The sequence below is a fragment of the Chaetodon trifascialis genome, chromosome 3, assembly GCF_039877785.1.
Source record: "Chaetodon trifascialis isolate fChaTrf1 chromosome 3, fChaTrf1.hap1, whole genome shotgun sequence".
Lineage (NCBI taxonomy): Eukaryota > Metazoa > Chordata > Actinopteri > Chaetodontiformes > Chaetodontidae > Chaetodon > Chaetodon trifascialis.
Genome location: NC_092058.1, coordinates 17,626,524 through 17,652,577, shown reverse-complemented (window position 1 = coordinate 17,652,577; position 26,054 = coordinate 17,626,524). Strand labels below are relative to the sequence as shown.

General features: G+C 43.9%; 3 protein-coding genes across 4 annotated transcripts in view; 1 reads left to right on the top strand and 2 right to left on the bottom strand.

Annotated features, from left to right (window-relative positions):
* The window catches only part of rargb (retinoic acid receptor, gamma b), a 36,015-nt gene extending 34,705 nt beyond the window's left edge, over positions 1-1,310 (bottom strand). Inside the window, exon 1 of one of the 2 annotated variants that reach the window (XM_070958952.1) lies at positions 1,167-1,310. The gene's annotated coding sequence lies outside the window, so the exon portion shown is untranslated. The remainder of the gene's footprint in view (positions 1-1,166) is intronic. The other variant, XM_070958953.1, reaches the window with a different exon arrangement.
* The window catches only part of LOC139328890 (RNA-binding motif, single-stranded-interacting protein 2-like), a 152,480-nt gene that overhangs the window by 89,327 nt on the left and 37,099 nt on the right, over positions 1-26,054 (bottom strand). The gene's annotated exons all lie outside the window — the stretch shown is intronic.
* On the top strand, positions 12,293-23,119 carry LOC139329392 (nuclear receptor subfamily 1 group D member 1-like). Its single transcript, XM_070959696.1, has 8 exons — positions 12,293-12,886; positions 18,340-18,651; positions 18,757-18,845; positions 18,956-19,100; positions 20,522-21,102; positions 21,209-21,394; positions 21,502-21,712; positions 21,801-23,119. The coding sequence occupies exons 1-8, from the start codon at positions 12,868-12,870 to the stop codon at positions 21,995-21,997; spliced, it is 1,740 nt and encodes a 579-aa protein (XP_070815797.1). The 5' UTR covers positions 12,293-12,867; the 3' UTR covers positions 21,998-23,119.

Genomic DNA, 26,054 nt, shown 5'->3' with positions numbered 1-26,054 from the left:
AGATGAGAAGCATCTTAATCACAATCATCAATCAAGCAATACATCTGTATTTATATAGCGCATGTCACACAGAGGATGCTATTTGAAGTGATTCACAGACTGTATAAAAAGGGCTTGTGTTTCAGTGCAACGGGGTCACCGAGTTTACTCACACACACATGCATACTCACCCTCTCTCTCTCTCTCACACACACACACACACACACACAGACACAATGCAAAGCAGCAGCCGCGATCAGACACACAGCAGACTATCTTGTGATATCCGGGCAAACCTATTTCAGTGTTTCCATCCCGCTTATGTAATTGTGTGGATGGAAACCTGTTTACATAACCTTCAGAGGGTTGAGTAAGTGAGTGTGTACATACTCAGGTAGACCAGACCTGCTCAGCCATTTGTGATGCTGATGGAGCGATCAATCAAAGCTGACAGCCAGTCTGTTGGCCGAGAGCCTGCAGGCTAAAGCAGCCACTTCGTCTGCTGCTGGAAAATGGCCTGAGATGGTTACTGAGCTCACCTGTAGCAAACTAGTGTGCGGTGTGTTGTATGGTCGCCTCTTCTTTCATTTATGCCAGTCTGTAAAAACATTTAGGAATTCTAAAATCCATTTTTTGCTATAACACATTCTGCTTTCTCCTTCAGTGTAGAGTATGATCGGGATCTTTGAGAAGCTGTAAATCAGAGTTTGTGAAGTCAGCAACAAACACAGAGACGTGCATCCATCACTGGGACAAACAAATGAGGACACACACATACACACACACACACTCACACACAACAAATCTCCACAAGAGTTCATCTCCTCACACGGAGCAGCCGCAGAGCACATGCAAGTGCCGATCAGCTTTCATTCCCCTCCTTAGCTGTTTCTGTTGTTCTTTCTCCCTCTCTCGAAATCTCTGGTCTCAATTAAAGCTGTCCTCAGGAAACTCAATCTCTCCGCTCATGCTGTCCCAGAAACAGAAACGCACACACACACACACACACATACACACACGCAGAGCGAGAGAGAGAAAAGGAGAGAGACAAGAGAAACACACACACACACACGTCTCACTCATGCTCTGACATGTCCTCTGTCTGTCTTCTTTTCTCACTCGTCGCCAACAGACCGAAGTTGTGAGGAAAAGAAGACCTGAAAGACGGGATTGGAAACCAAACTTACCAGACCTGGTAAGCTGTTCTCTGGGCACGCAGTCTGGTGGTCAGTGAGGGCGAGTCAGTGGAGAAATGAGCTGGGAAGCAGCGTAGTAGTTGTGTTTGTCAGACAGAAGTCCCTCTCGCAGCGACGATAGAGCTCAGCCTGTTGCATTCCACCTCCCTCTCCTTTTCCCGTCCCTCTCTCACTCTCTGTCACTAACACACACCCTCTCTCCCCCTCTGTCTCTCTCTCTCTCCTCCTGAAATCATTGTGTACTTTGATTCACAAACCCTGCCTTTGTCACGTGATCCAACACTTCAAATATACAGCACATTTTTTACCAGCCACAGAATGCCCGAAGGAAGGGAAAACAGGGTCCAGAAAGCTTAGGTTTCAACTTGCTGCCCACCCCCTCTCTTTCCCTCTCTCTCTTTCTTTGTCTCATCGTCTCTTTCTCTCCTCACCTCCACTCCTTCTACGCCGCACTGTCAGTCAACACTCTTTTGTTGGATTTCAACTCCGTGAGTGTTTGTTTTGCATTTCTAAATTTGTTCCTCCTCTGCTCACCGTCCAAAGATAGGCCTACAGTAACACACACGCAGGACAGCGTTGCATGCATGCGCACGCACACTCACACTAATGAAACAGTCATTAACTCACACACATCCACAAACACACATGCTGCAGAGGGCTGCACACCTTTGGGGATATCAGTATCAGCTCTTGGTTTTTGCTTCATGTTTACAATGCCTCGATTTTGGGGCCATGGCCAGCCAATGTGGGAGTCCAGGGCCCCGGGGCCAATCAAGGGCCACTCAATGCTATATTGTGACTACATATCCCTAAGGGGAGAAAAATACACCCACTCAGCATCAGCGTCCTTTTGATGCACAGTGATAGAACCAATTACTTAAAAACTGTGTCAGTGTCAATATATTTGTATTCAAAATCTGTTTTTCTAGGAAAAAAGTGAACAATGAACAAAACACAGACAGCCACATGTAAACAACTGTACAAAGGAAACTTGTTTACAGTGCTGTAAATTGCAGCTACTATTAAATGTCCAATACATTTGACGTGCTACAAAAAAGAAGAGTGTGCAAAATATTATGCTGATATCATCTCTGAAAATCTCACAGAGCCTGGTATATATGTTAGACGACTTTATTAAATCTCCAAAATGCAAACTACCATGAGCTGTTTTCCATCTTTCCCAGCCTGAGAAGTACAAAGGGCCATTCTCCTCGTAGTTTCCGCACCTTTAAATCAGTTCAAGCCGACTCTTCTCCTCCTACAGGATTTTCCTAAGCAAATCAACCCAGTGGTTTTCTGGTAAGGAAGCATTTAATGGAGATATAGTTGATCCATGATGAGATCAAACCTGGCCGGTCGGCCCCTGAGGGGCAGCGCTACCTGCCTCTTCATGTCAGAGATAAAACTGTCTGCTACTGTCTGACTGACTGGCCTCAGTGGCGAGTCAGGCCACTGCAGGCCAATCCCTGACAGCGACAGTCAGCGCAGGTCACCTTCCAGAGCAACATCTAAGACAAAAGCTCAATTTGTTTTTATCCTCAGTTTGACCAGTTTCTGTGGTTGTGAAACATGAATTAACTGCATTTAAGTTCCTAAAACAGATTTCATAATCATTTAATCAGTTAAATGTTTTGTTTTTCTGAACCATGTCTCCTAAGAATTTCACTTATTCAGTTTGTCCTGAAATTACCAAGAAAATTGCAACAACCTCATGTTTATTGTTGAGTAAGTGCCGCATACAAAAAAACCTGTGTGAGTAATTGTACTCAGGTATGATGAATAATTTGACTGCTGGAAAGAGCTGTACAGAGGCCTTTTACATGTTTTTATATTATTCTAATTGTTAACGAAAAGATTCATGGAAACACATTAAACTACACTTAAAGTTTACAAAAGTTCACAAAACTATTTTCTTTCTGTCCTTATGAAGGACAACAGTATACGCCAGCAAACACAAACTATGTCCTTTTGACACAATGTGGCGCCGCTGGAACAAAGCGTTGCACCATCAAAGTACGCCGTCGCCATAATTTATCCTACTTGGAGAACTAGATGTCAAATGCTCATTGTTTTAAGATAAAATATACAAAACATGTTGGTAATAGACTTGAAATTCATATCACCATCTGTGAGGACCTCTTCATGGAAACAACAGATCTAAGCCACATGGTGAGGGAGCAATGGATAAATGAATAAGTAAATAGTTCTCTGCAGTGATATGACATGTGTGTGTTTTCAATAGCGAACAAAAGAACCAAAGCGATATCTGGGATGGATTTTGTTTGTATGGGATTTCATATACAAAAATCCTGTTATTGCCTACCTCAGCACCTTAATTCTGCACCTCAGAGAAAGAGAAGAATCATAATTTTTAATCAGTTAACACACTACTGATGGTTACTATAACAAAATCAGTGAGTATATAAACAAAAACACAGTATTTAATGTCTCCATTAAACCTTTGTCAAAATCTGCATTTTCTGTTAGGACACTTCTGACTTGGATCACATGTTTTGGTCACTTGGGTCACAAATATGGAAGCAGGGAGCATCCAATCACAGATCCACTGCTCTGACCATGTGGGTTCCTGCCACACTTCTCAGCAACAGTGTCGGCGAGGGAGGTGAAAGGTCAGTCCTGTTTGTGTTTCTGTCAGTGAAACACGCAAAGAGGAGGGGAGTGTATAACGTCTGGCTGAGTGTGAAAGAAGCGTGTATTTCCGACTGTAGATCTATGAGGCACTAATAAGCACATGCATCCACAGGCTGACGCGCACACACACACACACACACACACACACACACACACACACACACACACACACACACACACACACACACACACACACACACACACACACACACACAACTTTCGTTCTTGTTTAGTGTCAATGAGCGTCAAAGCAGATTGACCTGAGAGAAGATCAGGACCAGAAGAGGCATTTCTCTGAGGCCTGCAGGTAGGTGACTGGACGTGTCTGATGAAGACAGCCTGAAGATGAACAGCAAAGAAGAAAGAACAAAGAAACGAAGGAGAGAAACTGAAAAGAAAAAAAGAGGGGAGCTTAGAACTTTCTGCAGCGCTTGAAATGGGGCCCTTTTTGGCAGCGAGCAGCGGAGAAACCGCAGAATGGTGCGACTCTGGAGTTGAGGGGTGGAAGAGGCAGGAGGGGGCCGAGCAAAGGACAAGGAAGCAGGAGAGAGCGGAGAAGAGGGAGAAGAAAAGAAAGGGTGAAGGAGGAGGGTGCAGACGGCAGGTTTTAATCAGCAACAGGCTGTTGGTAATGAGATCACTATCCCACCGCTCTCAGATTGATGTCATGTGAAGCTCTGTGGTGCACAGAGAGGCATGCAGAGGATGACAGGCATGCATGACAAGCTCGCTAGCTTGCTCGGACACACAAACATACAAGCATACATGCAACAAGGCATAGAGAGAGCTACATTCACACTACAGCTGGCAAATGCCCACAAACCAATAAACACTGGCAGCCCAAAAAAATACAAAGAATAAAAATATATGCATGCACAAGACACAAAGACCCTTTAATACACCACAACTCCCTGCTGCTAATTTTCTTCAAGCAAAAAAAAAAGAGCTGACACAAATATAATCACACCCACACATGCACCATAAACACGTTTCTGGTCCCAAGGCTCCTTTATGTCTTTTCTGTCTCTCAAACAGCTAAACATGCACACAAAGAACACACTGTACCAGTGGTGAGGGTTGGCTAGACTTGTAGCAAAAAAGAAAAAAAAAGAGGGAAGCAAAGGAGGAAATAAAAAGGGGAGCGGGGTAAGAAAAGGAGGGAGAGAAAGGGAAAAGAGTGACACTCTGGGTAGCAGTTGTCAGTTCGGGGTTATAAAGTTTAACGCACAACCTGAGGGATGAGCTTTTTCCTTCAAACACAGGCGAAATCTGGGTGAACCACATGTGTGCACAAAGACACACAAACTCACTCGACCACCACCGAAAATTCGTTTTAAAGTGCCAACGCGAATTTGCATATTCGGTGGAGAAAGGGGGGGGGGGGTTGGGGGCGTACATGTGCATCCAATGAAGAGTGAATGGTTTTTCCTATATAAATGTTCCCAAAAATTCAACCATGATGTCACCATGAACCTGTTGTGAACCCAACTCTGTCAACTACTATTACTGTCTCATTCCCTCTCTGTTCCCTGCTGCCCCCTCCTGCTTCACCACACCGCCACTCCATCTCTTTCCCCTCTGTCCCCTTCTTGTTCTTGGGCTTCCACTCTTTATCTTTCGCCATATGATGTTGTCTGGCAGCATTTTTCTTTTCAACACAAACTGCATATCCCTCCTCCTCTTACTAAACCCAGCCCCCAAACACACACACACACACACACACACACACACACACACACACACACACACACACACACACACACACACACACACACACACACACACACACACACACACACAATCTGCTCTCAGCCATTTGGAAGGTCTCTGGTATAACAAGGACAGTTTTAATCAGAACAAGCTGGCATATTTTGGCCAAGACCTGCACTTATGGTAATTCAATCAGAAAGAGAGGGGAAAGAGGGGGAGAGAAAAAGTGAAAAGGGGCACACGGAGGGTAGTAGAGTGTGAGACGGGGAAATAAGAAAAACAGAGGGAGGAAAAAGGAGACAGTGGGCGGATGGGAGGGTGAGGTAGGGGTTGAGTGGTTGAAGGAGTTTGATCCACATGTGGAAATGATTGTCTAATTACAGCTGATATGTATAAGTGTTACTGCCTGGAGGACAGATGGTGATTGGAGGGCGCAGCGTTACGAGAATGAAATGATTGGATGAGGGAGAAATCAAGATGGGTAATTGGAGGAGAGCAAGATGGAGCAAAGTGTCATGGTGGCTCCTGCAGCGGCTCCCTCTCCTTCTTCCTCAGCCTCGGACGCAAGCTTTCCCCCCAGCTCAGGAGCTGCCTATCACGCCGGCTGAGGGCCAGATGCAGCCTGCACCCCGTCCCCAAATGAGACATAGACGGGCTCCTCGGCAACTCACACACATTATCAACAGACGCGTTTTAAAGGAATGAGTCAACACTTTGGAAAATCTCTCATGTTCTTACCAAGAGTTAGATGACTGATACCATGCTCATGCCTGCACAGTAAATATGAAGCTACAGCCAATAGTGGGTTAGTTTAGCTTAGCTTAGCATAAGGACTGGAAACAAGGGGAAACACCTAGCCTGGCTCTGTCCAAGTAAGGTAACACAATCTGCCTCCCAGCACCTCAAAAGTTCACTCGCTTTAATTAATAGCCAACTTTTTAGCGTTTGTAACCAGTGTGTAAACATGTAATAAAAGGTTTATATCAGGCTGTAAGGTAATTATAAGGAGAAAGGAGTGTTTAAAGTGTACTGTTTACTCTGTTTACATATTCTAAATAGAGAGAATTCAAGTAAAGTGTTGCCAGTTAATATTTTATATTTCATTTGCAGAATACAACAGTGTAAAAAGGCATTATCAGATATCCATGCTACACATTGTACTTCATAAACGCACCTTTATTCATGTTATGGTGTGTATTTATCAATGACTAATGACCACCTGAGCATAAATCCTTTTTCCACCAAAGAGAATATTTCTTAATCTTTCTAAACTGTTGGCATACAGCAGGGATGGAGTTGTCCCCCTCAGGATAACCTGGCACTTATTCACAAGAGGCCGTCTGTTAACAGATCTCGGTAGACCTTGGCTGCCTGCTGCGATGTCTGTCTGCCTGTCAGAAAACCTAAATGCCCTCCGGAGCGTAAACAGGGGCAGCTATCAGACATAGGTTTTTACTACTACCAGTGCTAAGATGGCTTAGTTTTTTGATTATCAGGAGACTTTCACAAACGTGGTCTCTGCATGCTGCTTAGTGTGTTGTAATGCAGCCAGCAGCACAATATTTCATAGCTGACTGTTGATGTGTTTGTTTGTTCCATTTTATTGCCACCAGCTGTTTCCTACATTCCCATCCAGTGTCCCCTCAAGCACCAGTGGAGTAAAACACTTTTGTGAACTTGAGCTACTTTCTGCATAAATCACCACAATGCAGGAACGTGTGGTTCACTGCTAATTTAGATCATTACAATTGGAAAATGTTGTTTTCTGCACATATTATTGTCTGGTTTGCAATAGCTAAAAACACTACAAATCATTGTACTAACTTTATTTGCAATCACAAATGTACAAATCAACAGTTAAAATTAATAATCCCCCCCAAAAAGCACATTTTTTGTCTGTACAACACAGCTGAGCTCTGTTGTGTTGTCATTTTAACATTTCATCTGACATGCTGAGAACATTTTGGATTAATACAATCTGCCATGGATTATGTTGCAGGCCAAAATGATTCACAAGGTCTATTTAGTCACACGAATGTTTGAGTTCTGTCTTTCCTGTCACGCAGATCACCCTAAATGTTATATGTAATGATTCCAGACACGCTGAGGGCACAAAAATTGCTTTTCCACTCTCTTCATTCCATAGGCAGACACCTGCACTCCACTTATGTCGTCTTTTCAGCAGCTAACATTACTGTTCCAGTATCTGTGTGTAACTCCAGTGACCTGAGAAACACACACTGGCCCTGCCTTAACTGGACAAGCGCATCACCACTGTAGCCCAGAGCTACAAGTGCAGAGCTCCACTGCACAACCTCATTTATACACACAGAGTGACTGGTATTTAACAGCTAATTTGCCATTGCCTACCCCACCCATGGTGTCACTTTTTCCGACAAGTCTGATGCCTCTAGACTCACTACCAACCGCTGTTTTCAAATGTTAAATTACTTTTCATGTTACCAGCTGTGTTTCTGTGCAGAGGCTGATGTCAGCCTGTCAGATGGAGTAATGCCTGGTGCTGAGAAAACTTGGTTTTGGATAATCAAATCTAATCGCTTATTTTGTCCTAATAGTTGTTCTCTTGACTGTTTGTTGGACATTCACCATCATGTTTACTTCCCACCAGTAAACACGGAGGCATTTTGTTATAATCTAAACTCACCTTTTCACCTTTTTTTTGGTACAGGACACGAATCCCCATCCCTGACAGCTCTCATCACCATGGTAACTGTCAAAATGGAAAAAGCTGCAATGTCTCTTCAGCCTCCAGTCTTTGCAGACACAGTACTGCCTCAGTCCACGTGAGAACTGGGAAGAAACTGTAAATGCAGAGAGCAGGGTCTGCTCCTTCACATTTCAGGCTATTGATACGCAGTAGTGAATGCAGTACAGCGGGGTCCAGGCAACCAGCAGCCGTCAATACAGCACAACACCGCAGCATCTCTGCAGTGTCAAAAATAATGAAGGTAGTGGTTCTTTAAAACTTTTCAGGTGATCCAAGTGAAGTTAATGAGAAAAAAAAGTCTGCTATTACATTCCCACTAAACATTTGACACTTCAATATGCCATAAGTGTAACTGTCAATGTTGAGTGTGTCACGGAGGAGTCGTGAGGTGATGGATGACCGCCCCGGACACAGCTGTACTCCCCGCAGGTGTCACTTGGAGCAGTAACAACATAGCAACAAGACTGAAAAAATGTTGTAAATTCCACCGGTCAGAGTGTGTTTTGACAACCCTCAAACACACCTCAGCACCGTGTGAGCATATTCCACAAACAGAGCTACTGAGGCACGAGTGCTCACATCTTTATGGCCCTTTAAGTCTAATTCGAGCACCAATGTTCATATATGCCCAATTCAATCCTCACTGCATCTTTGCTGATATAAACACATGCATCCGCATCTGTGCTGAGACCACTGAACATGAACCTTGTAGGGACTTGGAAAACTGGGTGATATAGCCAACACGACCCACTGAAAATAAGCCCAAGTCAACACACGCCTTTAGCAAAGCAAGCACTGCCACCTTGTGGAAAATGAACAGTCCTGCGTTGTAGAAGCACAGCCCTGACAGCAGTGACTTGACATTATTGATGATGAATAGTTGAAAGGCATGAGACGACCCCAAACCTCAACAGATCAACTGTGTTCCTGCCAAAACATGCAACCTTTGAGGTGAAAAAAAAAAAAAAAGTACTAATTGTCACAAACAAAGAGCTTTATGTACTCTGACACAATTTTATCACATATTACATTGCAAAACCTAAAAAAGTCAGCAGCACTGACAACATGGCCCAAAAAACCCTTCATGGCCTGATGACATGATTCTTTTTGGGTACAATAACAACATCAGTGGACACGTCTGCCTAATCCACCAGTGGTGAGCTGCACAGCTTCTTTACACCACAGAGAGGCGCTCTTTAATTACTTATGGCATCTACTGCAGGCGCCTGTTTCACATTCAAGACCATGTTTGTGTTGAGGATCTCTCAACTGTACTTCAGTGACTCTAAGTAGACTCCAGGGCATCTTGTATGGATCCAGCAGGCTGCAGCACAGTTAGATGTCTCTGCTTATTACACATGAAAAATGCTGGGTGACTTCAGTTATAGAACATAAGGTCTAACAACATTTTTAGAAATCTGCATGTATTTCCTCACAAGACACATGCATAATTAAACAATTTTCATTCAGCCCTTCAAAACAAACTCCTCCCAGTGTCTTGTTAATATGAAACCAGGGGAAAGGGTGGAGCAAGCATTTAAAAAATAACAATAAACAGCACGTTGTACTAACGTCATAAACCAGATAAATAACAAAGCAATAAAACTGCCATGAATGATTTATTCCACCTCGATGTGATGGAAATGTGAAATCTGTGGAGCAGGATTAAACAAAAATAAATACATGCTGATATAAAACATGTATTGGCTCCAGTGTGTTTTGAATGGGGAGGAATAGCAAATGAAAATGTGTGTGATATCTCTGTATGGCCGAGAAACCTGCTCGTCCTGTTGTGTCACTGAAACTACAAAATACTGTGACTGTTGCACTTTGCATTTCTTGGGATAGAAGTATTAAGGAGGACAGAATAGAAATACTCAAGTAAAGTAAAAGTAGCTCAAAGCTGTTCTAACCCTTCCAGTTTTGTACAGTTTGTACTTTGCAGCTCGTGAGTGTCCCACATATTCAAGTCAGTGTCCCATATTAGCACACCTGAGTCAGTCCATACAACGACTGCAACGTGTGTTAGATCACGTCGTAGAAAATATGTTGGACATTCGGAAATAATAGACTAATAGTCGTGTTTGTGTGAAAATGTAAAATAAATAAATGCATCGCGGCTGGAATAAAACATTGCCGGAGGACCATGACGAGCCAATGTTCTATCATTAGATCCCCGTAATTGAAAGTGATAGCCTGTAGCAGATGACATTAATCCGGAGCAGGTGATGAGTTTAATATCAAACACGCAGTGGCCCCGTAGCCTCATTCCCCACAAGCTGAGGGTCGCAGTGAGGGGTTTGTCATTCAGCTCACCTATCGAGAATAAGAAAAATGTTGTGAATAATAACATCCCACCCAACCTCCGAGGGTGGTCTACGTGACCTAAATTAAAGTCTCTGTGTGCCTGCCCGCAACAGGCGGTCTTTTGAGTGCTTCCTGTGAGGACACCGCGGTTTTGGGCACATTTGGGCTATTTCACGATGCTCGTGTTTGCACAAGCGGCTCCTGACCTACATTAACTCCGTCCCAGCCAATCTCCGGCGTTATTTTGGCTTTCAGCAAACACAATCTGTAGAGAGAAAAGGAAACGTGACGGACGGGAGGAGGCACGGTGGGAGTCACGGTGAGCACCGCCCAGTCCGCACGTGTCAGCTCTTTCAGCCGAAGATCGTCTATGCTCGATGAAGATGGCCACGCGTTACCAGAAGACTGCGTCGGTTTCCTGCTGGAGATTGTGGGCGTTGGCCTTTGCGCATGCGCTCGGTTCAGACAGCTCGGCTCTGAACGAGAGAGTCACGTGGACTGGCTTTGACAGTCACATTTCAGTATAATGCTTCGTTTTCTTACTTCCTCTGTTTGTTTGTTTGTTTTTTGTAGAAAATAATAATACAACAGATAAAACATTTTCTAATTAAAAAAATATATTAATTATATTTTTTTACATAGCCTACATTTCATATAAGCTAGTCTTCAGTAATTTAACAAGGAAGGCAGTATAATGTTTTGTTTTCTTACTTTCTCTGTATATCGCACTTGAGCCTACATTTCATGATGCAAGCTGATATAAGATAATGTCTTGTATGTGGCTAATTTAGATATATTTCATATTTGTCTTTTTTTCCCTACTCTGATATCCTTCTTGTACTGTTTCAATGCTAGATTTGTTATCAGTAAAGCTTGATCTTATATTTTCATATCTTGACTTCTAAAAACATTTATAAATTTGAATAGCTAATAAAAACAATATACTAATCTTACTATATTTACTTATTATGTCTACAGTACTCTCACTCATGCCTTTATATTTCACCAAAAGTAGATGAAAAGGAAAATGTTAAGTGCTAAAGGAGCACACAAAATTGGTGTGATGGGATAAAGTGACACATTGAAGGGATTTCTTGATTTATTTTTTAAAGCCTAACAATAAAACATATGAAACAGAACGTATCTACATTTCTCAGGTGTACCCCTCATTAGATCATTTCCAGTGACATCTTATGGTGGTGGTGATGAAATGGACTCATCACCTTTGCAGCTTGCCTTGGACGTAAAGGTAAATTATTGGTTTTATTACAATTAAAAGTAGTAGTAGTAGTAGTAGTAGTAGTAGTAGTATTACTCGATCTCGCAAATGCTTTCTCTCACGGCATTTAAGACAATTATCGTCTGTCCTTAACCAGCAGAAAGCGGGCAAGGACGAGAAATCGAGAGAGGAGTGAGAGCTCTCGCTTCCTCTGCCCCTGTCCCCCTCGTTGTCTTATCGCCGAGCCCAGGCAGCTCATTAGCATAAAATGTGTGTCAGTAGGACAGCGTGAGCTCACATGCCATGCGCACATGCTGTAGAGCTTTAAGCAGCATTCCAATGTCGAACGAGCCCAATGTGCCGTCTCCACGCGGGGCTCTCGGCCAATGAAAAAGTGAGAAAGAGTAAAAAGAGTGGGGGCATGAGGAAGGGAGGTGGGTGAAATGTTTTCAGAGAGCGTGACAGAGAGAGAGAGAGAGAGAGAGAGAGAGAAGAGAGAGAGAGAGACATCCCTGATACACATCAACAAACAGGCGGTTGACGGGACGCGCAAAAAGAGAGCAGAAAAAAAAACTGGTCACATTTCTCAGGCACCTGAAAACGTGCTGGTTATTTTAGGCCGCGTGTTGCTTATTGATGAGTGGGGAGTGTTTAAACTACTTCCACTCCGGTCATGTTTTAATAGTGACTGTACATGGCAAGCAGCTGAATGCTCCTGGATCTCAGTGATATAGAGAAGCCCTATACAGTGATATCTTAGAACAGGCTGGCATCATAAGCGGTACAGACGGAGAGCCGAGCTGTCCCTGTGCGTCCACTCACCTTGGAAATAATTTGGATCAAACAGAGATCTGCTCCGATTTCCTTCCTGAATATTTCTTTGAGCTACTTTCTCTTCGCTGACCGGGTTTTCTCCAGAACCCTGATGCCCTGTGCACACTCCCGTTTGGATACTCTCTCTATGTCCTGGCAGTTCATGACTCTTTCACCTACATCAACGAAACTCCTCGGTGGCAAGAAGCGTTAAAACATCCACAATTAAACAACAACTGAACAGCATCAACCGACTGGAAAACATGGAAAACAGCCCTGGTGGTAAGTAAGCTTTAATACTGCTCTGTGTGGCTTTTTTGGGGGGGAAATGATTTCAGTGGCAAACAGCAGTAATTTAAAAGAAGCACACAACGGTGCATTATGGGAGCAGATACCATAGCATTTCTCTCCTTAAATATTATTCTTACATAGCAAATGCATTGTTTTTTTATTTTTGTTTTGTTTTGTTTTTTTGTAAGGATGATTTATCAGCACTGCATGTGTAAGTGCATCAGTCAACACCTACATAAACCTGCTTGTTACAGCGCCACGTACGCGAGCGCAGAACCGCTTATTTTAATCCTGGTCCACTGCATGTCATTTAAACCGCTGCATAAAGCACCTATTGCGAGCAGAACACATTTATGAGCTGTGTCAGTTTCTCCTGTTATGCAGAGCTGAAGCTGCCGGGGTTTAAACCCTTCAAACGTGCAGCTCTTGGGAATCTCACTGTTAGGAAACTACACACTTTAGGACGAATGCGGCGGCCTTTTAACTGTCATTCGGCTGTGTGAGATGTGGCTGGTTGCCAGGCGCTTCTGGGCTGCAGACAGTTGAGTTTGGAGTGGGAGCTGAGGAGGACGGAGAGGGAAGTCCTCTCTTTGCGGCGGACTTCCGATTATCCGCATGTAAACAAACTCACGTGAAGCGCGACCCAAGACGACCCTGACCGGGCACGTTCGCTCTCCACAGTTGCCCATCTCACGTATCTTTTACACATTTGAATTTAGTGTCGTGTCATTGATCGTGACATTAGGTTGAGTCATATGCTCACTCCACATTATGTCCTTTATTGGCTAGGCGGGGCTTCCGTAGTTCCCTAAACCCGTCCCATCTGACTCACTTATGGGAAGTTGTAGAGTTTTTGTTTGTTTGTTTTTGCAATGTGTGAGTCGTTTAACTTGGCTGTTGATAATATCCCAGTCTTTTCCCAAAACACACATGAGCAGGGTATGCCAAGGAGCAGTCACGCCCTCTGAGTCAAAACAAGTCAGGCCTAATCGGTGCCAAATTTTCCTTCCATTTACTAGCCTACGAGTTGAGGAGCAGTGCAGAGTAGAGTAGACATGGTGTTCTGCCAGGACCTGAATCATGATCTGACTGTAGTGGGAGCTGATGATGAATGAGCGGAGCGCACACCGCGTCTTACCTCTTATGAACCAGTCGATACCAGTTTTAAAGCATTTGCCGTGAACTCAGCGGAGCCGCTACAGAGTAATGGATGTGCCAGGCTGTGTTCACGTTTGTCTGAATTTCTGCTGTTGTAGCACTGAGCATGGATGGACTGATCGTGCAATTAAATGTTAATGTATTATCAATAAAATGTATTTAAATCAATATCACAGTGGAAAGCGCCTCAGACCGCGAGATAAAAATATGATAATGCACGATGACGCCACCATCATTATGAAAATGATAGCTGCGGTAACCAAACACTAGACAGACATTCTAACGTCCTTGAACAGCGGCTGACCACTGGCATTGTCATGTCTTCTCATCCGCTCCCCGCCCGGTGCACCCTGGGTAGAAACAGTCGAGATAACGTTGCGAATCATGCGCCTCATTTTTTTTAATACGCAGTTCCCCCGCCTCGAGCTGACAGCACGTGTACATAGCCTCAGTGTCCACGTGCCGCGCTTGATTCCCAAGCACCCCGCCCCTCGCCACCGCGCGCACCCTGCTCGCGCTCGCCTAGCACGGGGATTCCTCTGTATTTGTTGATAGATTGGTCAGTGGGTCAGGGGGGTTTAGTAGCCCCTTCGCTCGTCCTAGTTGCCATAACTGCTTTGAAATGTTTATTAGTGACTCCAGTGTGGCTTATTAAACCCGAAATATCGCTTTTTGGTGCATAAAATGACATATTAACCTACATCTGGCTGCCTTCAGCCTTGAATTTGGGTGACATGGCTAACCAGTTCCTGTTTTTACTGTGAACACCCACCACCATTTATTTCTGTAGGGGTGTAGTTGCAGCCTTTTTAATGCCTAAATGAACCATTATCATGCAGGCATTGAGCGTTATTCACAATTAGTACAATTACAACAAATTGTTAGTGCTGTTTTATCATTGACAACATAAACACAGATCAGTTGCATTTAACAGATGGTGCAGCTGTGGATCAGTGTTTTCTGTGCTTTCAGTTTTAATTCATGTGAAATATTGTTAAATAATGTGGAATATTGTGTCTCTAGATACATTTTTTATTATTCACTCCTGCCTATGTTTACTTTGAGGAGCAGGATTTTGCTGACTGCTTGTGGTAACCTCACATAGAGCGCTGGTACGATTCAGTTTGTCTACAAATTGTGTATATATCCAGTTTTTTTAAAATAGGCAAATGCAAGATAAATGTATTAATAAGTAGTCATCATAAATCATCAATTAGTGTACTGCAGGACATTTTGGAAAGAAGTCATCAAGTATAGTATTGTGTCTACAAAGGGGATGATGAGTGTGACCCCATGATAACGTGACTTGAACATTATGGTCTATAAATATCTATACCGTCCCAAAAACGTGCTTTCATTATTCCCAAATAGTACCCTTTTCTATATATGCAAAGCCCTGTAATATATTGAATGCGTCACAGGTGTCATTCATGGTAACGGGAACAATAAACTTAATGCCGAGCTCTGATGTCAGCCCTGAAACCAGATTCTGTTTGGTCGTCAGCTTGACAGATGATCGCACAACCAGCTAATTCCCATTAAAAGCTGAGCTTGATTCCAGTGATGGATAGTATTTCTACCGTAGGAGTATAACCTGCTTCCTCTAGTCGGTTAGGTATGTATGGATGAAACCACAAGACCTGCGGGTAAAACTCGTTAAGCTTCTTTTTTATATAGCAGTGAAAGCACACTGGAGGTTCATGTGATAGAAAGCAAATTTTGACCCCATGTCGCCTTCATAGAACCATCCTCCTTGAAAGTGCTTCACAAATAGACACATGACATGAGGGCAGCCGTTTCACGTGGATTGAGGCTTACTGGCCATGCACAGTTGTAAATGTCCACATGTAAGAGGACAGAGAAGTTGGAGTCCCCCCCCACACACATGATATGAGCATGGTGTCTATACAGTTTGCCTGCCATGCATGCGTGCATGCCCAGGGGGTGGGAACACATGAGAGGGGAGGTCAGGGAGGACTGGCAGAAGGAGGGGCCATGGAGCGTTTTTTGTTTATTCTGTAGTCTTTATGGCTCTGTGTGTATTCAGGTCACATGTTATAACCTGTGCCGGAGTACAGGAGGGATGAGTTTCCCAGAGCTGGCACCCAGTCAAACCAAATTCCAGGAAATGGTTACGAGGAGACAGAATATGGAATGTTTTGAGACTGGCGGGGGCGGCGATTGTGAATGTGGAAAGTGGGTGTGGAGTTCATGTGACAGCTGGGTGTGACCCTATCCACTGCAGGTGATACACATGTCCATAAAGCTTTATCTTTCTCACACTGACACACAGGAAACCGCACAGGCACATGTAACAATTGTGTGTGAAGTGAAGTCACAGTCACACTGTCACTGCACACACGCACGCACACACACACACACAAGCCATGAGGCCACTGGAGTACCTTGCATTCAGTGTTGACACGTGTGAGCAGAGGAATTAAGGAGGCACTTAGGGCTAAACAGAAATGCAGCACGTGTTTTCTCAAGGAGAGAAAGCACAGGAGGCGAGGGAGGCTTTTTCTCAGATGATTCAAAGTCCTTGTGAGGAAATACGCACAGAATGATAGTGTAGACAATCCAAGGGTATTGTGAGTATTTTAGATAACACAGCTACTACAGCAGATGCACTCTTGGTCACGTCTCCTAACTTGGCTGCAGAAACCTGTGGGGCAGAATAGGACAGAGATTTGCATTGAAAGTTTTTAATGAAAATCTCTTTCTGTCAACTAACTGATGGTGACCCACAAAGAGCAATCATGATCATCATGATATGAGCCAAGTGACACAGATTGTGAATGAAGACTGTGAAGCATGCTATTTCTGCGCATGGGAAATGTTATAGATGGCTGGCTTTTATGCAGGTATTTAGGAAATCTGACACGCTGATGTAGGAGCAGATAAAAAGCAGGGCTCACTCTGAACCGGACACATAGATCACTGAAATGAGCAGAAATATATAAATCCTTGAAATCGTGAATGTCTGATTTGCTTCTCATCACTCTTTTCAGTTCTATTATCATGATATTTTAAATCAAAACAACTATATCAGCCTAGAAAGTGTTGTAGATTTGCATGTTCCCATTCTTCAATCCCTCTGACATAAATACACAATTGACTAAAACCCTCAAGCAAATCATTTTAATGTGGCAAAACAGCAGCAACGTGACTGTCACCCTGTGCACAGTTTCTGGTGACTCTGTGGAATGCAAAGACTTAAGGTGGCTGTGCCCTGCTTGCCTCCCCCTACGCCTGTAGTCACAGCATTAGAGCCCTCTCTATTCCAAACGTGATCAGCCCTAGCGCTTGTTATTGTACTGCTGCTGTTGTCTACACGGGACTGCGCAAAGAGCCTTGTGAGCCGGGCGGGAACTGTGTCAAGAGTCCATGTGAGCTCCCGGTCAGGTGGCTGGCAGATAGATGGTTCTGCAGGCCCGCAGCCAAAACAGGGAGGGAGGGAGGAGGAGGATAGAGGAGAAGGGAGGGGGCGGGAGGAGGGAGAGGAGGAAAGACTCATTGCTGAAAGCAAGCAGGCAGGGAGCTGGCTGGCTCAGCCTGCACGTGAGGGGCAGTCTTTCATCTTGCAGGGAAGAACAGTGTCTGCAAAACAAGGGGGGCGGATGGGTGTTGTGTTGAGGGGTAATAAGGCATTTCCGTCTCGATGTGACATCCCTAAACAAAGGCCTGTTTATAGCCTGTCTATGGCACTCAGAGTCAACATGCTGTCATATTATGATCAGCATCTTATGCCATTTCCTCTTCCACAAAGATAACAGACACGTAGCTTCTGTGGAAAGCCTTATCAGAGCATAAAATTTAATGTTATTTATAGGCAAATAACCCATGTGTGGGTGATAGTTTGACCAGCTGATCAGGGTATTTATCTTACCTGACCATTGTGTATTTAGCATTATTTATTGAAATAACACTCGATGGGCTAAACTATCACTGTTCAGTAAAAGCAACACGCCCGCTGGCATGACAAAGTCATTTTCATTTGAGCATCTAACAGATTAGAAAACGAAAGACTCTTTACAGATATCCAGGTCAGAGTTGTTGTTGTTCTAGCTGTGACATTTTTTCTAAATTACTCGTCAGATCAAATTTCTGTTGTCCCAACACGATCGGGGTTCTGTGTGTGGTTATGGACGTCTGCCAAGTAAGCTCACTGAATCAAAGTGGAGCATTGCTCAACACTTGCACTCCCACTCACACTGGTGCATACGAACACCGACCTAGATGAAGATCAGTGAACTGAGCTTCTCTCCCCCGCTCTGTTCCTCCAGGTGGTGTTATCTTGTACGCTGGCTCATCCAGCAGTGCCAGTCCAAGTCCTGGCAGCCCTTCAAGTGGATACCAGACCCAGTCACCCTCCTCCCACTCGCAACCTTCATCCCCAGAGGGTGTCTCCTTTCAGGAGATTGGGACCCTGAAGCAGAGAGGAGAACAAGGGGGAGGAACTCCTTCCCCGCGAATGGTCTTCCAGTTTCCTGAAGTAAACAATGCTCCCGTGGCCCAAATAACAACGGTATCATCCGCAACCTACAGCCATCCCACGGTGGCCAAAAGACCTTGTGGTTTCACTGGCACGTTCACCAGTAAGTATCCAATCAGTCCCGTCCTTCCTGTTCTCCTCTGTGTTTACCTGCCAGTGCTTTGTCATTACATTTCCCTCTCTGATGATGGATGTATGCCTCTTTCAGAGACTGGAGGTATGGTGCTTCTGTGTAAGGTGTGTGGGGACATCGCATCCGGGTTCCATTACGGGGTGCACGCCTGCGAAGGCTGCAAGGTGAGGCTGAATAAAGGAGGCGTTATGTCATATCTTTGTTGTTGCTGTGTACAACACATTGCCACAAAAGACAGCCTGCAGAGTCATCATTGTTCTTGTGCCTTCTGCAGGGTTTCTTCAGACGCAGCATTCAGCAGAACATCCACTACAAGATGTGCGTCAAGAACGAAAAGTGTCTCATCATGCGCATGAACCGAAACCGGTGCCAGCACTGCCGCTTTAAGAAGTGTCTCTCCGTGGGCATGTCCAGAGATGGTGAGAGACAGTCTTTAATTAAGATATTCAGACACATGGCAACAAAAACTGCAGTGATTTCTCTTGTTCTCTTGGAGGATTTAGGGTTACATGCAGAATCAGATGTAAGACAAAAATGAAAGCATTTTCTTTTCATCCCCCTCTCTTTTCACTCTCCTCTTTTTGTCTGTTGTCCCCTCCCTGTCTTCCTCTCTCCTTGCCCCACTGTCTGATTTATGGCAAGAGCAGCTCTCCAGTCCCAGTAGTCATCAGTCACGGAGAAACTGTGACAAATACAGTTTATTTTGGGAAATTGGGGCACAAAGTTGTTGATTACCCCGTGTGTTCACCAAGATGTACAATCTTACCTGTTTTTCATTCACAAACAACCATTTGAGAGACATAATGTTCTGTCCTGTTAATCATGAAAACCCACAGTGGCTGACTTGAATATAACATAATATTAACACATTTAATCTGCTGTGATGCATTATTTCGCAGCAGGAGTCCGACCTCTCGGGATGCGGTTAAACTAGGTGATAATAAATCACGTTTTTGTTTCTGGAGCAAACATTTTTAGCTGACCCAAAAAAGCCAAAATGCGGCAGTGAAAAATCACCTGCTAATTCATCAGATCATAACAGGGGAGCTGTAATATTAATAATTGCGTGCGACATGTTTTCTTTTCCTAAACATGCACACAGATTCAATTAAAAAGAAAACCACCCCAGTGTACAGACCCTCAAAGCCGTCAATTCTTCGACTTCCCAACACGATATCTGCTCGCAAATGAGGGCTTGATCATCCACTTTTCTCCCACTTTCAACCCATCTCATCACCTCTTACCTGCCTCTCTTGTCTCTTTGACCTTTCTGCTTCTCAATCGCTCTGTCACTTTGCTAATGACATCATGTTCAGTGCTGTTGACCCACTGACCTACTTCCACCAAACAAGAGAGCAAGTGCTCAACTAGAAGACAGAAAGCAGAGAGACGGAGAGAGAGGGAGAGAGAGACTGGGGGAGGTGGAGTAGCATACAGAGGGCTATAAATAGGGCTGTCAGTGGAGGTGCAGAATTGAAAAAGGGGGGAAGGGAGGGATTGGAAAGGCTGGAGAGGAGTATGAGGCAGTTGGATGAGATGAAGGCTTAAGTGTTCATATTGTGGTGAAACAGCTGTGACAGACGCAGAATAGACAGGGACATTAGAGAGGTCGCGGGATTAGTAATCCACATAGAGATTACAGCCTGAGTGTCAGATCCACATGAGAACAAGAAATGCCTGTTTCTCTTTACTGTTTGAATATGAAAATCACATTAACTGCCTGAGTGTGTGTGTTGCTCATTGTATTAATTCAAGTCCTGCCAGTAAGGAACTGGCAGACAAATCAATGCTCGATGCCAGTAAATGCTGACAGAGGATGCTCTCTTCTGCTTGTCCTCAGCTGTGCGTTTTGGGCGGATTCCCAAACGGGAGAAGCAGAGACTGTTGGACGAGATGCAGAGCTACATGAACAGCCTCAACGAATCAGCTTCCATGGAAATGGAGATGTCGCCTCCCTCCGATGCCCCCTGCAGTCCACAGAACCAGATCGGGGACGGGTCGGGCTCCATATCGCAGTCTTACCGCAGCAACGTAATGAACAGTGAGGAGAAACCCCTCAAAATGGCTGCCGGCAACAGCAACATTGCCACTTCGTCTTTCCAGAACAGTTCGCCCCAGGAACTTTCCCTGTCGCACTCAGCGAGCCAGACTCAGCACACAGTTCAGGGGGAGCAGGCCAACCTGGCATCAAGCTACCACGTCCCCACAAACTGCCCTGTTAACCCGACCAACAACGAAAACTCCGCTAACACTAACGTTGACAACGCTAAGTACGCCTTCTCCTCCAATCAGAATCAGTGCCCCTTCAGTGGCAGCCTATCATCTCAGTCCTACACAACCAATCAGAACAGTTACCCAGCCAGGGATTCCCATAACCAAAGCCCCTGCCCCTGGAAGCTAAATGGAGGAGCCAAAGTGCTGGTGAGACCCTTTTAAAGGCCTTATTGAATATGTGAATATTTATCAATTTGATATCAATGAAGTCCATAACAAGTCCTTCAACTCATTCTGTCCGTCTCTCCTGCAGGCCTGTCCACTCAATTCATGTCCTGTGGCTCCGGCCAGTCGCTCCAGCCAGGAGGTGTGGGAGTCTTTCTCCCAGTGCTTCACCCCTGCTGTTAAAGAAGTGGTGGAGTTCGCAAAGAGCATCCCGGGCTTCCAGACTCTCAGCCAGCACGATCAGGTCATGCTGCTCAAATCTGGCACATTCCAGGTATGTCATCTTAAATTTGTCGGTGGGACTGAGGGAGTTTTTATTTATGACCTCTTTTGTCCGTTGGACTCCGTTCTAATGCAGACCTGGTTTTGTTCTGTCCACAGGTTCTGATGGTGAGGTTCTGCTCCCTGTTTGACCCCAAAGAGAGAACGGTGACCTTCCTCAATGGGCAGACATACTCACTGGCATCACTGCGGGCTCTCGGCATGGGCTCCTTACTGGACGCCATGTTTGAATTCAGCGAGAAGCTGGGATCTTTGGGTCTGGAGCCAGACGAGATGGCCCTTTTCATGGCTGTGGTGCTGGTTTCTGCTGGTAAGGCTCATGCATACACGTACACAAGCAGATACTGTATGCACACTTTTCCTCCAGCCTAACCTCAGTTTCTCCTCTCTGTCTGCAGATCGCTCCGGTATAGTGGAGGTGGGAGCAGTGGAGCAGCTGCAGGAGAATCTAATAAAAGCTCTGCGCTCTCTCATCACCAGTCGCCGCCCAGATGACAGCACCCTCTTCCCAAAGTTGCTGCTACGTCTGCCCGACCTGCGCACCCTGAACAACCATCACTCTGACAAGCTTTTAGCTTTCCGCATAGATCCTTGAGTTCAGAGAGCTAAAGCTGACTGAGGTATCTGCTCCGGGGAACCTCCCTGCTCCCCCATGCAAACCTGGCCTGCAACGTACAGTACACTGGCCTATGCATGATGGACAGTTGTTGTTGTAGGAGCTGTGCCACGTCTGATGCTGTGTGGAAAAAAAATATCAATGAAGGATGTCGGCACAGCAGGAGGTGGAGGCTCCTGAACTCAGACTGATTCCTCCCCCAGTTGTTTCCAGGATTGCTAAAAGAAAAAAAGAAAAAGAAAAAAAAAACTCATCAAAACATAGACTGTGTTCTTCCTCTGGTTCTTCAAGTCATCATCAGACCACCAAGTCATCACCTCTCCCTCCTGGAGTTTGTCAGAGCCAGTTTTCTATTCTCAAGACCAAAAAGAAGAAAGAGGCTGTTGTTCCTCAATGGACTTTGTCCTCCTACCCCAGCTCACAAAGCTAACAAGAGGGAAGCACATACTCTCCCAGAGAAACGTGTACAAACATTCACCGACAATGATTTCTTAAAGTACATTCATGCTACAATGTGTAAAGGGCACTTTCCGTACACTGAGAAGACCTCTTAGGTCAATACATAACAGCATAGCAATAGAAATGTCTGATACACAGTTGGGAGGGCAGTTTGTGTAAGCCCTTTTGAAACGACATAAGCTATTTTCACAACATGTCACCATGTGGGAAATCTTTATGAAAATCACCCATTTGTGATTGAGACGTGTATAACATTTTTAAGAAATGAGAGTAAGTTGCATTGCATTTGTATGCGGTAATCAGGGAGAAATTATTGGTCATTTTAGACCATCTGATGCGTTATATGTTAAGGTGTTATGTTGTAAAATTTGTACATATAAAACCCTTGTTAGTTTGCAGATTCTTGGATATGTAAATGAAGTTAGTATTGAATTATTGTACGATGTCACGAATAATAGATTGCTCTACAGACTGCAAAGAGGAAGCAGCATTTGAACCATGTGCTCCGAGTATAAACTTTTTATTTGAAGATATATAATTGAAATAAATGTATTGTCAACTGACTGCATCACCTTGTGAATATTTTGTAAATGTTTTATGGTTACAGCATAGAGTACCATTATTAAATGACGTTATATAGCATTTCTCCTTGTGCTCATTTTTCTTTTTCACTTTCTTCCTTAATGCAATGCTCCAGTCAGTATTGCCGAGACATACCGTGGCGCCGTAGCCTAGCAACAGAGGCAATCAGCCAATCATGCTCCAGGTCTAAGAGCCATTAGGGGGCTTATACTAACAAGAAACACCACTTGATTTTTGAGTGTGTGATAAGAAGACAATGTAATTTCAGACAGCATCACGCTTAAATAAAAGGTGATGTTCTTTGCCACCAACACAAAGTCGACAGGCAGCCGGTGGGAGGGAGACCGTCAGCTGATATATGCATGTATGCAAACACAGCACTGCAGGTTAATTTGGGATGTGACTGTGCAGATGCACTTTGGGTGAATAGTCAAGGTGCCAGACAGCACAAATAGACCTCTGCTATCTGCAGATCCGGGAAAACCTGATAGTTTAAATGTCTGGGAACAATTTCCATAGACAGTAACTGCAGTAACAGTAGCATTCAGTCCCCATATCATCTGCACATATATGTGATTTTCATATAGATCCTGATAATGCCACACAAATACAAATACACATAGAGTACTGTAAAATGGTATGGATTCACGCTAAAATTAATATTCACTGTGAGGCAATTATGTTTGACTTCTCCCCCGTTTGCTTTTTATTTTTAGTTCAAACAATCAGGAGAACCATATGAATGCCAGGAGACACCAGCAGTATGTTTGTTTTAATTCAGCAACCAGATAAATAATAAATAATAATAAATAATAAATCTCTTCCACATCAGGTGGTTCTCGCAGGAAAAAGGACTGTAAGCAATGGCACGTGTTTCCCTGAGGGCCAGGAAATGAAAAACAACACATCAGCTAATAGCTACCCTCTGCCCTCTTTTTATCTGAACTTTCACTCATAAGTAAAAGACTGAAACTCTTCTAATTTTAAGTCTCACTGCTGTCTCTGCTGGAGTTGCGACACAGCCAGTGTTCCAGTCATTTCTATGAGTCATATTGTGGTCTTCATCTGCCACCTACTGGACAGGATGAGAACAACAAGAGCACATTTTGGCTATGACACCATTTAATGACGCAGGAACCAGAACTATTACTGAAACCCAACTTTCTGACTGACTCCTTTAATTTAAAGAAACTTCTGGTGAGATTGTTTTATCAAGAACCGGTACGTTTTCACAATCTCCTATATGATTTTAAAATGTAACTCAGTGAATTTTAAAAAGTCTTGCTGTTCTTACTGCAACATAATCCAAAAACCTGGACTTTTCATGGATCAGTGCACAAGAATCAATGAAAACAAAGTGTTTTAAGTTGAAAGTTAACAAAAGCTGGTCACATTATTTTGTTTACCTTACAGAAAATTGTTGGATTGCAGTGTCAGACTCAGGCGAGAGGATAGAGAGGTTAATGTGCTGTCACTATCAAAGCCAAAGACACAGACTGCATTTTGTTGGTCTCATTCCTCTGGTCCAAACAGGGTCTTCTGGTCAAAGAAGCAAAGGATAAAGGTGTTCAAGTAATAATATTACCCACTATGTGTCTGGTGCAGGTCCCGTGTTGCAACATTAGACCAAGTAATATATTGTCGTCTGCTAGTGCCATCTAGTGGCTAAAAGAAGATTAAATTGTTAAATCGTTTATAGGCTGAGGAACCCATAAACAAACAGTTAATGCTTCAATTTATAAGAAAAATGCTAATTCAAAATGTGAGTTTGGAGATACATGGTTTTCACTGGACAGGAATGGTATGAAAACATGTAATTTGAACAGTAACTAGTCACTAAAGGAGGAGTGGAGTAAAAAATACAATATTTGCCTCTGTGGAGTAGAAGTATAACGATGCACGAAATGGAAATACTCAAGTAAAGTACAAGTACCCCAGTTTTTACTGAACAGAGTCTGATCCATTATACGTAATAACATTCCACCACTGGCCTGAAGTAATTCAATCAGTATGCTCTGACCCAGACTAACATTTCAAAGTTCAAAGAAAGCTAAATCAATGTGATGTTTCTGTAGATCCTAGAGTTGCTCCACACTGACTGAATAAATGACTGGAAGGAAACAGTGGCTTTGTGGAACCCATGAAACATGATCAGTGGTTTTCTTATGCTCGTCCTTCCTCTGCAATCTATATTCAGGCAATATTCAAAATCTCACATTTCTTTGGTGCCTTGTATCATGTTGGTTCTAAGTGTCTCAGTAGTTGAACTGTGGGCGCTGTGAGCATGGTCGTTTTTGCAGAAAGAGGTCAGGAGATATTATGTCTTCAGTTAAGGATATTTATTAACACACTGATAAAATAGAGAACATGTACATGGATCTTAGTCTTTTGGGAAATCGCAGTCTGCAAGCAGTTAGCTGCAACCACCCGCCAGAATGAGAATGCCTGACTTACGATTATACAGAGTTTTAAAAAGAAATGTGCAGCTATCTGATTGGTCAAAACAGGTGGTGATCATCGTGGTTTAGACTTTAGTGCTCTGTCCTTGGTCCACAGGCGGGTACCAGCCTGTTGGCACACGACCCATCCAATCCATAGGAGACAGCGCCCTGAAAGAGAAGATAGCTAGACCCCCCCCCCCCACCCCCCCATATGTAAATTATGTGTTACCTGACACGAGATATGTTAAGTTTGTTTTCTGTGTTTTCTGAGGTTACTAGAGGTCATATTGCCTGTGTGGCTATGTGTGTGCAGCTTATAGTTACTGGAGGGCATGTTGGTTGTGTTACCATGTGTATGTAGCTTATCAAGAGATGAGAGCAAATATGTAACAGCGCCTGCTGGTAAATCTCATTATTCCTGTTTTAAAGGTTATGTGTGTGCTCTGTAATGTTCTTACCTTCAATCTCATTAGTCTAGTGTGCCTGTTACCAAACCAGTCCCTTACACAAAAACATGATGTCAGATCGTTTGCTCGATTACTGTTGTGTTACTA